This window comes from Colletes gigas, unplaced genomic scaffold, assembly GCF_013123115.1.
Source record: "Colletes gigas isolate AHSC1104 unplaced genomic scaffold, ASM1312311v1 Colletes_gigas_Sc00022, whole genome shotgun sequence".
Lineage (NCBI taxonomy): Eukaryota > Metazoa > Arthropoda > Insecta > Hymenoptera > Colletidae > Colletes > Colletes gigas.
Window position 1 is genome coordinate 3,844,844 of NW_025106651.1, and position 15,959 is coordinate 3,860,802.

At 41.8% G+C, this 15,959-nt stretch overlaps 3 protein-coding genes across 3 annotated transcripts; all 3 read left to right on the forward strand.

The window, feature by feature from the left end:
* The first annotated feature begins 4,685 nt into the window (after window positions 1–4,685).
* On the forward strand, window positions 4,686–6,137 carry LOC122401155. Its single transcript, XM_043403115.1, has one exon. It carries the CDS (start codon window positions 4,686–4,688, stop codon window positions 6,135–6,137), a length of 1,452 nt encoding a protein of 483 aa, XP_043259050.1.
* A 75-nt stretch (window positions 6,138–6,212) lies between these two features.
* LOC122401156 lies at window positions 6,213–8,627 on the forward strand. Its single transcript, XM_043403116.1, has one exon. The coding sequence runs from the start codon at window positions 6,213–6,215 to the stop codon at window positions 8,625–8,627; it is 2,415 nt and encodes an 804-aa protein (XP_043259051.1).
* Window positions 8,628–8,990: 363 nt separating this feature from the next.
* Window positions 8,991–9,959, forward strand: LOC122401157. The gene has a single exon (XM_043403117.1). The coding sequence runs from the start codon at window positions 8,991–8,993 to the stop codon at window positions 9,957–9,959; it is 969 nt and encodes a 322-aa protein (XP_043259052.1).
* The last annotated feature ends 6,000 nt before the right edge of the window (window positions 9,960–15,959 follow it).

Below are 15,959 nucleotides of genomic sequence, written 5' to 3' on the forward strand. Positions count from 1 at the left end.
TTTTGTAATCAAACAACTTTTGGTGCCACTGCAGGATTTCTAGTATTAAATCACGCTTCGATATATAAATTAGATAAGAACATATAAATATCTTTAATTCCTATCAATTGTATTGCGGTTAACATTATACAAATTTTTCCTGGCATAAAAATATTTGTAATATTCAGGGTGTTCGGCCTCCTCTGGGAAAAATTTGAATGGGAGATTCTAGAGGCCAAAATAAGACGAAAATCAAGAATACCAATTTGTTGATTGAGGCTTCGTTAAAAAGTTAAAAACGTTTAAATTTCCATACCGACCGGAAAATTTTTTGGCGAAAAAAAAAACTTCAAATCGTTCTGGAAAAATTATTTTCAGTTACGGGGGTCAATTACAACTATTTTTGGTCAATAGACATACCCCCAAAATTCTACGCACTTTCGAGGAAAAAATTCGTGCAGGTGGACAAATTTGATTAATAATTTTGTTAATAACTTTTCAACGAAGCCTCAATCAACAAATTGGTATTCTCGATTTTCGTCTTATTTTGGCCTCTAGAATCTCTCATTAAAATTTTCCCCAGGGGTGGCCGAACACCCTGTAAAAACTACAAGAAGAATCATTATCCAGGGGCTGACTATGCTAAAAATTGGATCAGATATTGAAATGAAAACATAAAACTTAATGTAAAGTTTTATGTACAAATTGTTAGTTTCTTTTTTTAGTACTTTATAAGATCCAATTGTTGATATCGAAAACTTTATACCATTTAAATTGCTTACGATGTTTATGATAAATCAATTTCGCCTACGTTTCTAATTTATTATTATTTTTCGTTATTGCTACATTCCTACTTTCATAGAACGTTCAATAATGATAGTCTATATATTTATTACTGTATACTTCGAGATATCTCTAAGTAAAAACTACTGGAGAGTGACGAAAGCTTAGAGTGATTATAGCTCATTTAATTGGTCTCAATATAAATATCCGAAACGAGAAGAATAATTGCTGATCTTCAAATGTTAATTTTCAGCTTCTATTTTTTCGTTTGCGTAGTCAAAAATTTTAATTGAGCTGTGTTGATTTTAAAAGTGGCCCACACTCCATTTCGCATTCATCAGCAAATTGCATCCAACATAGTTGTACTCAAACTTTCAACAGTAATACAGTAGAGCTGTTGCGTCGCAGACCCTCGAGCGTCCCGTCGCGACGCAATAAAATACGTAGGGTAGGCCCAAGTGTTAGGGCCCAACCACTTGCTCGTCTGTTCATTAGGCAGTTTTCGTCGCCTGGGCAAGTGGTACCCTCAAGGCCAGACGTCGGCTAGGTGGTTGGAGGCACCGCTCGACCACCCATATTTCCCACATGTTTTCACTTACCCTGGTGTCTTCTTAACCGACTTTTCTTTTCCAAAACAACCCTATGCATACCTCCACTCCTTTTCCTAGGTCCCAGCCTACATTTTTCCCAACTAGTTAATCCTGATAAACCACTCCCAATTTTCTATTCCGACTCCGGCGTCTCCACCCACAAAAATTAGGTATATAAGGTAGCCCGCGAGCTACGACCGAGAGCACTCTAAAAAATCCGAAAGAGATTACTTCTAAATTCCGAAGATCAGTAAGATCCAAACAACCATTGTCAAAGTTCCCCGCCGTGGACTTCAATCGCACTTCACGCAATAAATAATTTAAAAAACCAACCAGCTTATACTTCTTCGTCGTGAGCCAACCATACCACTGTTGTCGCGACGTACACGACAATAGCCTTCTTTGCTCGAAACTCCGTTACCGAAATGCTCTACCATTGGAACACGCTGGTATTCGAAGATCCTATTATTCAAACATAATACGCCCTTGCAGAATATTCCTCCTAGTGTTGAAACATTCTTCTATAACGATTGAAACTATTTCTGAACGTCACAATTTAGCATGTAAATTACAGTCAATGCGTTTATACCTAATAATATTATTAAAGCAGAATCATATTAGGCAAATTGCAGAAACAAGACACTAAATAATTTATAAATTGAAAAGTACTATAATATTAGCAAGAATGTGTAAAATGGAGAAAGTTATAGATATTGACTTTAAAAATAGCTTTATCACGAATCTTAGTAACATGGTATTAAAGGGACTAGGCAATAGAATTCTACTGAAATATAGTTTTTTTTAGAAATTAATTCCATTAAAACAAATTTAAGCCCACACCATTTCTTTTACACAATGTTTGTTTATATTTTGAAGAGAAAGAAATTGTTCTTTTAATTTTATGTGTGTGTGTTAAAAATGGAACTACACATCGTTGATTAATGTGTCATTTTTAAGAAATCTTATTGGTTTTATAGTCAAAAATAAATATATTAAAAACGACTATTTTAGAAACCCGCAACTAAAGAACCGTGAAATTCCATTTATCATTGAAAAAAGAAGATGTTTTATTTATTTCAATTATCATTGCAAAATGAAAAGTACTTCTTAAAAATAACCCCTTAATTAACCGTGTGCACCGTCATTTTTAACAATATATACAATTATAAAAGCATTTTCTTATTTCTTAAGCTACAAGTAAACGTTGTTTAAAAAGTAAAGTTTGGACTTCCTCTTATTTCGCTGAAATTAATTCACAATGGAGGTTTTATTTGGAAAAAACATGACGGTCCAGTTCCCTTAAAAGGGGGGATTACGTATATAGTCTTAGATAGAAAACAAAATTTAATTTTTCATAATTATAAATTTAAATTTAAATTTAATTATGCAAAAAAAAACACTTCTATATTAAATAAGCTAAAAAAATTATTGTATTATATTGTTTTTTCAATTTATTCATTGATGTTTAATAGTATTTTATCTGAATTATATAGTGATTGATTTAAAGAAGCGAGTATTTATTATCCATAATATTATTTAGAAAAAAAAATTAATTTTAAAGGTGAGATGTTAAATTCAATAAATCTGGATAAAAGTCACGAATCTCCATGAGGCTTTAAAAACATGGTGGGACAAATTTTTAACTATCTAATTGCTATGTTTGTAGGGTCAGATTTACAATTATCCCTGCATGTACATTCTTTTCTAATACGCGACACGGCGAATCTTACAAGGATAAATTTACGCCCCGACAGGAGGTATTAATAATAAATTGGAGCAATAACGAACTTTATTTATAATGAACTTCCTATAATAATAAATTTAATTTTTAATCGCTGTCAATCTTATATTCTTAAAAACAGAGAATATTTTTAAATGAAGTAGGGAAAATGAAAAATTATTTTCGTTGCGAGGGCCAATTACAATCATTTTTAGTTAATATACATACCCCAGAAATCCTACGCAGTTTCGAGAAAAAAATTCGAGTAGGTGCTGAAATTTTTCGGCGAAAAAAAAATTTCAAATCTTTATGGAAAAATTATTTTTCGTTGCGGGAGTCAATTACAAGCATTTTTGGTGAATAAACATACCCTCGAAATCCTATGTACTTTCGTGGAAAAATTCATTACCAACATGCCTGACCATCGTTTTGACGTTCTACTGTAATTTCATGCGTATGTTTAAAAAATCATACCTCCCGATGTGTTCCGTCCGAAGGAACACAATACGCGAATATTTCGTTGTCAGTTTATGATAGGTCCGCGACGTAAAGCTATTTTTGAGAAAAGACATTTTATTCCATTGCCGGCAATAATTATTTAACTTTTCGTATAATCAACTTAGAATTTCACGTTCATTTCGTTCTCAATAGCTCAGCCGGTCATAAACTCGGTCTACCGAAGGGTACGTTTGAAAAAGGGGCTTCGACCTTCGAGCGGAAAAACCCAGAGGAAAGCCGCGACATTGTCGGATTTCGAAACATTCGCGTACAACCAGGTATCGCCCCACTCTCTCCTAGAAGAAGGCGCGCCAAGGGCGCATAGAGGGTGGTGGCAATGCCTAAGGGGGCACGTTGATTGGGTTTTTTGATTTCCAAAAATCACCAATCATAGTGTTTCCCCATACTTCCAACGCCGCGAGGAAGTTCGAACAACGCCGACTAATCACTTTCCATCAGCGATTCGAGGCACTTACATCTCCACTGCTATTCTAGACACACGGTTCACTTCGAGTACCTTTTTCATTCGTTTAACGTTTCGACTTTTCCCCTTCGAGTCAAGCATTCGGACCGAAGGCTTAACGTACGGCTAGTCAGCATTAACGTTCATGCTGTGTAACAACTTAGAAACATTGTTTCCAGGTTAATTCCTTGAAACAACGCGTCGCGACTAACCGTTTACCAAGATCGAAGGTATCTTCGAGACTTACCATCTCGAAGACGGGCACCATCGTGCGGGATATTACGACGCGATCGCGAGATACGAAACCAACCTCGTATCGGAACATGGTCCTTCGAGCCGGATTCCAGTGACGTGTGGACAATAGACTCTTCTGACGAAACACTAAGTGACACAGACATTCCAAGTGTAACAGTGATTGTGCTGAAGAAGGGAGAGCAACGGAGCACAACACTCGCGGAATCCAGTCAACGGCAATTCTACGGATAAAAGCAGCAGCCATCACCAACTGGAATCATCCATCAAGGACAACAGACGGTCCAGGTTCAACCAGCCATTGCGAGATCCAGTTAAAGGTAAGCTCGTACTTTAGATTTGCCAATCATCCACCTATAAAATATTTCCTTGAACCTCGTTAAATTCGTATCGCATCGAAATGGAATCTCGAAGTGAGAACGCGTCCAGCAGTGCGTCCGCACATATTCGTGATCTGAAAATCAAGCGACGGACCTTTAAGAGCCAGATCACACAGTTCGGAAACTGGATAGAAACATACGCGGATTCCCCCAAGGAGCGCGTGAAATTGCGGGATCGTGTCGGAAGGTTACGCAGTCAGTTTGAAACCTTCAACCGCATCCAAGACGAACTAAGCTCGGTAGGAGATTTTGAAGAAGAGGAAGAAGAACGGCAGACAACCACAGACCACTTCGACGACGTCATAGCCACCGCGGTCGTTTTGCTTGAAAGGTTAGAGGCACGCGCTACACAGGTTTCACCCGCGAGCAGCAATTCGCCAACCCCTTCTTCTTCCGCGTACGCGCTATCGGTGAATTTACCAAAAATCGACCTACCGAAATTCGACGGTCGTATCGAAACGTGGATAACGTTCAAGGACGCGTTTCATACATTAATTCATACGCAACCGGGGTTGAGTAACATTCAAAAGTTACATTATTTACGACTCTCATTGTCCGGAAAGGCTGAAACCGCGATCGGAGCTTTCAGCATCACCGAAGACAACTACGAAGCCGCGTGGAAACATCTGATAGAAATTTACGATAATAAACGCGCGCTCGTGTTATGTCACGCCACGCTCCTACGCGACACCCCCGCGATGCCAGACGATTCATCAGAGTCGATACGCGATCTCGCGAATCACATGCAACTGCACATCCGCTCGTTGCAAGCACTCGGTCGATCTCCAAACGATATCGCGAACGATCTAATGGCGAGTATTCTGATCGCGAAGATGGGGACCGAAACGAGAAGATCGTGGGAGCGCACCACATCGGACACGGAGGTATCAAAAATTGACGACCTCTTCAAGTTCCTTCACAACGCGTCGCACCAGTCGAAGGAGTACGGAACGGATAACAAACGCTCGACCACATACAGCGACGCTGTGAACAGACCGCGAGCGACCCCGACGCGCAATCCAACCGGTTATCCGCGAACGCAGCCACCAATGCCAAAACGTCAAGTTTATTTGACAAACACTGCGCGAAACACTCCGACGCCGCCATTATCTTCGTATTCGCAACGACGGTCGACGCCGCCGTCATCTCCTCGTTCGCAACGACGTTCAACCCCTTCATCGTCTCCTCGCGTTCAACGCCGATCAACGCCGCCGCTGGGGCCGAAACGAACGGGATACGCCGACGCAAAATGCCCCGTGTGCGAGGGATCACACGCTGTATACCAGTGTCCGCGGTTCTTAGATGCAACGGTACCGCGTCGCGTTGAAGCCGCTCGCATGGCACATTTGTGTCTCAATTGCTTGCAACCGGACCACCACACGGAAGATTGCAAGGCCGGAAGATGCCGTGTGTGTAACCAGCGGCATAACACGAAGCTGCACCAGGATCAGCATCCGGAAACCGAATCCTGACTACGATCGACCGTCAGAAAGCCCGATCTTTCGAGGGCCGCCAACTTCGCGATCGACGAAACGACCACCGAACTAATGGCTACCGCGATCATACAAGTATTAGATCGCGATCGAAAACCGATCGAATGTCGGACCCTGATAGACACGTGTTCGACCGCGAATTTCATTACCGACGACCTGGCAACGAGATTACGGCTTCCAGCGAAAGAAAATACAACGACGATTGAAGCGTCGAACCAGTTGAACACAATCGCGAATAAACTGGTCTCAACCACAATCAAATCGCGACACTCTAATTATCAGCGGGAATTAACGTTCTTTACGATTCCACGCATCGCCGGACCAATCCCGGACGAGCAGATCGATCGTTCTCGAATTACGATACCGGCGAACATCAAGCTCGCAGACCCACAATTCCACCAACCGGCACAGGTGGATATGTTAATCGGCACGGGTCCTACGTTGTCCTCGCTCAGCATCGGCCAACATCGACTCTCTCCTCGCAATGGACCTGATCTGGTCCTCCAAAAAACACAATTTGGATGGATCATCGGGGGGAACGTATCAACAACTGCCACGCGTAATAAACAGCGAACACTTCTTACCACCCCAACCTTTGACCTTCAAAGGTTTTGGGAGTTGGAAGAGGTTCCCGAAACACGACACCTTTCCTTCGAGGAGCGACAATGCGAGCAGCATTTCGAGCAGCAACTCGGCGAATCTCGATCGCGCGCCTTGAACCGCCTTTTTCCCCTCGAACGCAGATTCCAGCGAGATCCAGAATTAAAACGTGAATATTCAGACGTCATAAAAGAATATCTGGACCTAGGTCACATGAGTGAAGTAGAACCTCGCGGCACGGAGGGTTTCTACTTGCCCCACCACGCAGTCATAAAACCGACCAGCACGACGACCAAGATTCGTGTCGTTTTCGACGGATCCGCAAGGTCCAGCACCGGATTATCATTAAACGACACGCTTTTAACTGGACCGACGATTCAAGACGACATCTTCGCACTCCTAGTCAGGTTTCGATCGCACACACATGTCTTGACCGGAGACATCGAGAAAATGTATCGTCAATTTCTCATAAGACCCGAAGATCGTCGGTACCAGCGAATATTGTGGCGAGACAACGACGACAAGATAAAAACCTACGAACTTAACACCGTCACGTTCGGATTATCTCCCGCACCGTTCCTCGCCATCAGGAGCATTCAACAGTTAGCGGACGACGAAAGAGTTGAGGCTCCAGTCGCGGCAACCGTTCTGCAGCACGACCTATACGTAGACGATTTGTTGACCGGAGCGGACACTTACACAGAAGCAATAAATCTACGGAAACAAACAATCAGGCTTCTTAAATTAGGTGGATTGCACATTCGGCAGTGGGCTTCAAACGAACCACGACTTCTAACAGGACTTCCGGAAGCCCAAATACACACCAAATATTTCGGAGACGCAACGGTTAAGACTCTCGGCGTCTCGTGGCACGCGCGCGACGACCACATCACCTACTCGGTGGATCCGAATATCGAGACAAGAGTAACGAAGCGAACAATCTTGTCCACCATCGCGAAGATATTCGATCCTTTAGGTCTGCTGGTACCTGTTATTACGACTGCGAAGCAACTGATGCAGCAACTATGGCAACTGCAATTGGCCTGGGACGAATCCTTACCAGCCAGCATCCACACCGAATGGACCACCTACGTCAAGGAGTTGCCACTGCTAAATCGGACATCATTCGAGCGACATGTCTGTCAACGCGCTATGCACGCCGTAGAATTGCACGGATTCTGCGACGCAAGCGAGCGAGCATATGGAGCATGCCTATACGTCCGGTCAATCGACGAACTCGGTCATATTAAAACGAAGTTGTTATGCGCAAAGTCTCGCGTCGCCCCCTTGAAGGTCGTCAGCCTCGCAAGATTAGAGCTGTGCGGAGCCGTACTCCTCGCGTCGTTGGTTTCGACCATTCATGAAATCAACGCATTCAATTTCGATTCCGTGAGGTTATGGACCGATTCGACAGTGGTCCTGAGCTGGCTGAGGAAAGAGCCATGCACGCTAAAAACGTTCGTAGCAAATCGAGTGTCCGAAATCCAACAGAAAACGGACATCGCAGTGTGGCATCATGTCCAATCAGGAGACAATCCAGCGGATCTGATATCACGAGGACAGTCATCTGCAGAATTTTTAAACGATTCTCTCTGGCGTCACGGACCAGCATGGCTCGCCAACAACGTCGCGGATTGGCCCAAGTCACGATTCATCATCACATCAGAGGTTCCGGAAACCCGTTCGCGCGCATGTTTCGCGACCACAATCGTTCGCAGCGAAGAAATCTTGAATCGGTATTCAAACATCGCCAAATTGCGAAGAATCGTCACATATTGTCTCCGATTCAAGAAAGGTTCTCGTCGAGAAGGAACACTATCTGCCGAAGAAATCCACTACGCCAACGAACAGATTTTGAGGATCGTTTAAGCCTCCTCCTTCGATCAAGAAATCCGCGATCTCAAAACCGGCAGGTCATTACATACGAAGAGCCGTCTTCTGCCATTGCACCCTTTTCTGGACGACAAGGGACTACTTCGCGTCGGCGGTCGGCTACAAAACGCAACCGTGCCATTCGACCAGAAGCATCCGATCCTGCTTCCAAAAAACAATTATATTACCGATTTGATATTGCGTCAAGCCCACGTGGAGGGACACCACTCAGGTATCAACACTACGCTGGCGAACGTACGACAACAATACTGGCCCATTGACGGCAAAAACAGGGTCAAACGAATAATTCGTCAATGTGTCAGGTGCCTCCGCATAAACCCTCCGGTTGTGCATTATCTGATGGGCGCCTTACCTGCGCCACGCGTCTCCGAATGTCGACCATTCTACAATTGCGGCGTCGATTATTGCGGACCGTTCCACATCAAAGAAAAACGATTTCGAAACCGCAATCGCCTTAAAATTTATGTGGCCGTTTTTATATGCTTCGCGACAAAGGCCGTTCATCTCGAGGTCGTTGGTGATATGACCACCGAAGCCTTCATCGCGGCTTTAAAACGTTTCGTCGCGCGAAGAGGAATCTGCCGGAACATATATTCGGACAATGGCACCAACTTCGTAGGCGCCAGCAACGAGATGGCCGAAGTACATCAAACGCTAGAGAAAGACGAAAGGGTGCAACGCTTCCTCGCGGACAAGGAAGTTTCGTGGCATTTCATACCGGCTCTTTCCCCTAATTTCGGTGGACTGTGGGAAGCCGCAGTCAAATCTTTTAAACACCACGTAAAACGGGTGGTCGGAGACGAACTATTCACATTCGAACAGTTCAACACATTCGCGATCGAAGTCGAGGCAATTTTAAACTCCCGTCCATTAACTCCTCTGTCATCTGATCCCAACGATCCCTCCGCGTTAACTCCTGCTCATTTCTTGATTGGCACTTCTTTAACGAGCATACCCGAGACCGATTTCAGCAATCTTCCCAGCAATCGGTTGTCAAATTGGCAACACATTCAGAAGGTCAAGCAGGACTTCTGGACCAGATGGCACAAGGAGTATATCCACCAGCTGAACGTGCGAACAAGGTGGATCAAGGGTTCGCACGAGATCAAGGAAGGATCCCTGATCATCTTAAAAGATGATCATTTTCCACCGCTACAATGGCATCTCGGACGAGTCGAGAAGGTGCATCCAGGAGCGGACAACATCATCCGAGCAGTCACCGTCCGGACCAACCAGTGCACCTACCGACGCAACGTGAAGCAGCTGGCGCTGCTCCCAATTCCAAACGAGGAACCTCCCCAACGATAACCAGGCCTCTTACCAACAGACCCAATCGAATCTTGAGCGATACGTTCGCTCAACGGGGGGAGCATGTTCCGTCCGAAGGAACACAATACGCGAATATTTCGTTGTCAGTTTATGATAGGTCCGCGACGTAAAGCTATTTTTGAGAAAAGACATTTTATTCCATTGCCGACAATAATCATTTAACTTTTCGTATAATCAACTTAGAATTTCACGTTCATTTCGTTCTCAATAGCTCAGCCGGTCATAAACTCGGTCTTCCGAAGGGTACGTCGAAAACGGGACTTCGACCTTCGAGCGGAAAAACCCAGAGGAAAGCCGCGACATTGTCGGATTTCGAAACATTCGCGTACAACCAGGTATCGCCCCACTCTCTCCTAGAAGAAGGCGCGCCAAGGGCGCATAGAGGGTGGTGGCAATGCCTAAGGGGGCACGTTGATTGGGTTTTTTGATTTCCAAAAATCACCAATCATAGTGTTTCCCCATACTTCCAACGCCGCGAGGAAGTTCGAACAACGCCGACTAATCACTTTCCATCAGCGATTCGAGGCACTTACATCTCCACTGCTATTCTAGACACACGGTTCACTTCGAGTACCTTTTTCATTCGTTTAACGTTTCGACTTTTCCCCTTCGAGTCAAGCATTCGGACCGAAGGCTTAACGTACGGCTAGTCAGCATTAACGTTCATGCTGTGTAACAACTTAGAAACATTGTTTCCAGGTTAATTCCTTGAAACAACGCGTCGCGACTAACCGTTTACCAAGATCGAAGGTATCTTCGAGACTTACCATCTCGAAGACGGGCACCACCGTGCGGGATATCACGACGCGATCGCGAGATACGAAACCAACCTCGTATCGGAACACGATGAGATTGGAGGATTTTAATGTTTCAAAATGCAACCAACGCGTATTTTGGCGGAGAATATGTAGAAATTCCAAGAATGTTAGCTTGTAGCTTAAAACCTTAGTGTTTTCATATTCCTATTCTATTTCATAATCCTACCTTTTTCTGTATTAGTTCCATCTAGAGTGCTACATTTGTCATCCACGGATAGTAAACACAGCTTGAATAAACATACTAAATATAAATATCGATGATCTACTTCTACATTATACAGGGTGTCTCAGCATCGGTGGTACAACCGAAAAGGGGATGATTCTGCATGAAAAAGCATCATTGGATGCTTTGTTGTCGTGAAAATCAACTTTGAATATTCACAGAGTACACATGCGATTGAATACGATTTGCCTGATGCGTCTGATCATTATCGTTGTTTCTACTTGTACCGAGAACCAAGCCGATTTTCTCGACAATAAAGCTTCAAATGAAAAATTTTATTCTTTATTTTCGATTTGTTATTTCATGTAGAATTACCCTCTCCTCGGTTGTACCATTGATGCTGGAACACCCTGTGTATATCCATAGGATTTAAGGAGATAGTTTGGCTGTTAAAACTTGGAATATCCTGTTTAAAGGAAAGATGAATTTCTATTTTGTATGTTTATTGAAATGGATTCAAAATCTGAGTTTGAAAATGTTTTAATAAAGCTTGCTTATTATTACTAGAAAGTGTATGAGCAAGATAATTTTTAGTAAATGGTTCAAACATACAACTGTATTACGTGTAACGTTTCTATTCTCCTTGTAGATCCTTTTGAGACAGATATAAGATCATTTGTAAATTGTATTGGAGAATCATTAGAAGTGCATATAAAAATGTTTAACTTACAAATTGTCTCGTTGAACATGCAGCGATATAAATAATACAAAGTTATTTTTAAATATCTCTTATACTTGTACTGCTAATTAAAAGATATAAAACATTTTAAACTTATAATCCATATGTACAAAATTTGCAGATTTTATAATATAATAGTCCTTTTTAAGTACTGAAATTTTTCTAATTAAATTAGAATAACAAAATATATATCATATTGTAAAAAAGTAATTTTGTAAGATCTAATATAATTAGTAATGAAATAGAAACATGACCTCTACGTTAGATCTTGCACAAAAGATAGCATAACATCAAACAGAGAAGAATTATTATAGAGAATATGCCTAAACGTATATATTTTAAAACATTATACATATATACATTGAAAAATCAAATTCAACAAAAGGGTTATGTCGCGTGTAACCATGAAAAATTCAGACATGGAAAATAATAACGTAAAAAAGCCTAACGTCGATTCTTTTCACTTGTTATTTAAGGTTATCAATAATGTCAGGTTCTTTTTGAATTCGCGTACAAAAAGGTACCTAATACAATCTGAAAGTGTATTACTTATATGTATATGATCTTATAAACCTCTGAAAATGATCGACAAAAGAATTCAAAATGTTACATTTAATAAAAATGTTATTCTTAAACAATTCGCTGGAACGTTTTGACTATTCTCAACAAGGGTCAGCTTCCAATTACGAATCTTGCAAATCATGATCATCATAAAGCAAGTCGTCGATTTAACCATGTATTAGATTGTGTTTATTTCAAATTTAGCTCAAAATAGCATGAATTAAAATTAAACCAGCTCGGTTGACGTAAGTCTTAACAATCACAATGGAATGACATTCGATCGAAAAGCCTAACAGTGGACATATGATTGAATGGCAGGGACGTTTCGCAGCAAATTCAGGCGATCTGTCTATTGACCTGACACGATCATTCAGGGGCATTACGCCGGTTTATCGATACCCCAGTCGTTCAGAACGAATCGTTTCTCGTCTTATCTACATCTAGATAGAGGTCGTGTCGTAAAATCCACGTATCTCTCCCGATAGGACCATAAACAAAAGGAGGTTCGGTGGCGCGGTTGGATCGTTCGTCTCGGATGGAACGCGACCTTTCGCTCGAGAGGGACGAGAAAGTTACCTCGCGGAGAACGTCAACACGGTTTCTGTCAATGCAGGCGAAACCTATGCAAAATTTCTCGTTCGAGTATATTTCTGGCAGCTGCTGGCGAACGGGAGGACTCGGTTACGTGTGTAACCCGAGCCTCTCTTTCGTCGTGTCTGTTGATCGGGCGTCGTTCGAGCCGCCTCCTCTGGCAGTCGACGCGTGCGCGGAACGTTTGTTTATATCGTCCAGCGAGAGAAACAGGCTGCTGGGCCGCGAGAACGCGCGCGCGCGAGATAGAGATAGAGAGAGAGAGAACGAAACGGGGGAATAACAGAGAGCGACGAAGCGGAAAAGAGACTCTGTCTGTGGAGAAGAACGCGAAGAACGAGGCAGAGGGAGTAAAAAGGATCGAGATAGCTGAAACGGTGACGGAGAAAGAGGTACGCGGATGATGGCGAGCAACAAAGACGAAACTAGGAGCGGAGAAGGGATGACAATTCTATGCGGGAAATAGTAGACCAGGGAGAGAGAGTGTGACGAAGAAATCCCTGGTGGGGAATGGAATGGATGCTAAATATAGACAGGGTTGCCAGGTTGCAGAAACAGCCGCCGCCCCTTTGAGTGCTGGGTCGGTTTGGTTCAGCCCGGAGGGGCCACGTAGAGAATCGTGGGTCGCGGAGGATCGAGGAGGGTGCAGAAAGGCAGCAAGGTCGCGTCATTGATCGAGGGTGGAAGGGGTGGCTCTATGACGCTCCTAGTGACGTCATAGCTCGCTACAATTCCCTCGAACTACCCGCAGGCGCCCTCTCTTTCACCACCTCCGCGAGGCCCGTTTGTTGCCTCGCCCTGATACACCTTATTCCCACCGCCCGTCCCTCTTCATCTACTCCCCCGCCCTGCCCCCTTCGTCCGATTTTCGCTCAGCTTCGCTTTGACTCGCGCTTTTTTTGGCACGCTTTACTTAGCGCTATGGCGCGGTTCGACGCGTTGCTCTCTTTTCTCCGCCGCCCTTACTAGATTCTCCTCCCCTTTACCCACGATCGGACGGAAGGGTGAGAATAATTTCGACCGAATATGGAGCATCTCGGACGACGAGACTTCTGAGGGTGCCGCGGGAATGACACCGTGCCGGCTGCCCCGAAATCGATTAATCTCCATTACAAACTGTTCCAACTGATATCCACGTTCCCACCGTCGATTCTAATTACCCGTCGTTACCTTCGTCCCGCAGACCTATTTAGGTCAAAACATAATTTACGTTTTTTTCACCGCTGCTAAGAGAATCAGAGCCCTGACCGTCGACCGGTGAATACCAACCAATTTAACGGTAACGTTCAAACTTTGATCGATAAAGGAATATCGCCGACCGTTTAATACCAATTTTAATGAACATTTGCACAAATGTTGGCCAAAATTAAGTCCTACGTCGTGTTTTGGTTGACGCTAGTTCTCGATTTAAAGGGGAAGAGACATCTCTAGTATCAGGGTCACTCACTTTATTCGTGTCTGTATCTTTAAGAACACAAGATATTGACAAACTTTGCAAATAGAAGTTGTTCCGTGTCTAAAAATTAGTAAATTAACAGAAAAAATGTTTCAATCAAAATTATCCTAAACTAAACTTTTGAAAAAGAAGAATTCTTGTTAACTTTCTTTCTAGCAATTTACTGGCATCTACGATTAGTACGATATTTAGTTAAAGCATTTTCAATATCTTTTATAATTTGGAAGATATACGCGTGAACGAAATGTACCTCTCTTATAAGAGATAGTTCCTTCTTTAACCTTCTATGAGCGTGAATCTTACTTTATCTTTTGAAGCAGAAATTATTTCATGATTATTTTTCTTGTACTAAAGTGGAAAAGTAATAGTAATGGAATACTACAATTCTGAAGATGAGGCAATGAACATTTATGGACAGTTTCATCACTAATGGAGTTTGAATGTTTGCAACGCTCGCTTGTTAGTTTATACTGCATTCATTTTTAATGCATGGATTATAAGTATATCAAACTTTCTGAAAGACATGGAAATGGATATGAAAACATGTTATATTTCCAACTGATACGTTGTTACATCTTAGAAAAGTTCGTCAAGATTATAGAAAAAATAATTAAAAATATACTTTGCCCCGATTATTAATATTATTCATTCATTAGTATAAAGTTTTGTAAAAATTATGTTTTAAGTCTTCCACAACTTTGTCATATTTTACACAAAATAATTTTATAATTGTGAAGTCGAGGTGTCTCAAAGATTTAAAAACCACCTTTATTTTTTCTAATCAGAAAAGTATTACTGTATTTCGGTTGAGTAATGATTAATCTAAAAGATATTGTAATTCTAGTTTTTCATTATTGTATATACTTTAACATAACTTTTAGTCTTTATAATTTCTTCTGTAGGTCTTCAAAACTATCTTCAAAACTTTTTTTAACGGAGGGAAATCTTTATGGGCACCCCATGACTCCTGTAATAGGGGAGGAGCCCTGGAGTAGTGTTGGACTTTTATTGGTTAAAACCTCGCGTTAACCATCCTCAGGTGCGTCGGCGGGGGACTGAAAACTCTTGTAAAATAATTATTATTCAATTCGAGTATCATAATATCTGTGTCAAGAAAATTGAAAATGGCATTGATTGGAGTATAAATATACATATATATATACTTCCATTTAAAAAAATTATTGTGGCCCTGACATTTTTGAAATGCCAATACTTATGGAGAAAACATGTACTATTTGATACATTACTTGAAACTGCATAATTTTTCTACATCAACATTTCATCTATATTTCACTTGTTTCAATACCATATTCTGGTCCAGTTTCCTTTGTTATGAAGTACGAAGAAACAAATCTAACCTCAAATCAGGCGATTTTAAAGTACACAATTGTTTACAACATATTTAAAAATGTTTAATACGATTATTACTTTAATTCTGTCGCTTTTTTCAAACATTTATCGTACTAATTTGATACGCCATCATTTATACCGAGCCAAAATACAAATATTTTCTTTTTTTTAAAATCATCTTATTTAAGATTGTATTAACTACAAGGTTATTAACGACCATGTTAGTGTTTACAATTTAGTTACTTATATTTTGTCTAGTAGCTTATACTTTTTTAATACATTAGCTCATTTATGGAATTCA

Excerpts from the sequence above, each read along its gene's own strand:
- LOC122401155 (XM_043403115.1), top strand. The coding sequence starts at position 4,686 with ATGGAATCTCGAAGTGAGAACGCGTCCAGCAGTGCGTCCGCACATATT.
- LOC122401156 (XM_043403116.1), top strand. The coding sequence starts at position 6,213 with ATGGCTACCGCGATCATACAAGTATTAGATCGCGATCGAAAACCGATC.
- LOC122401157 (XM_043403117.1), top strand. The coding sequence starts at position 8,991 with ATGGGCGCCTTACCTGCGCCACGCGTCTCCGAATGTCGACCATTCTAC.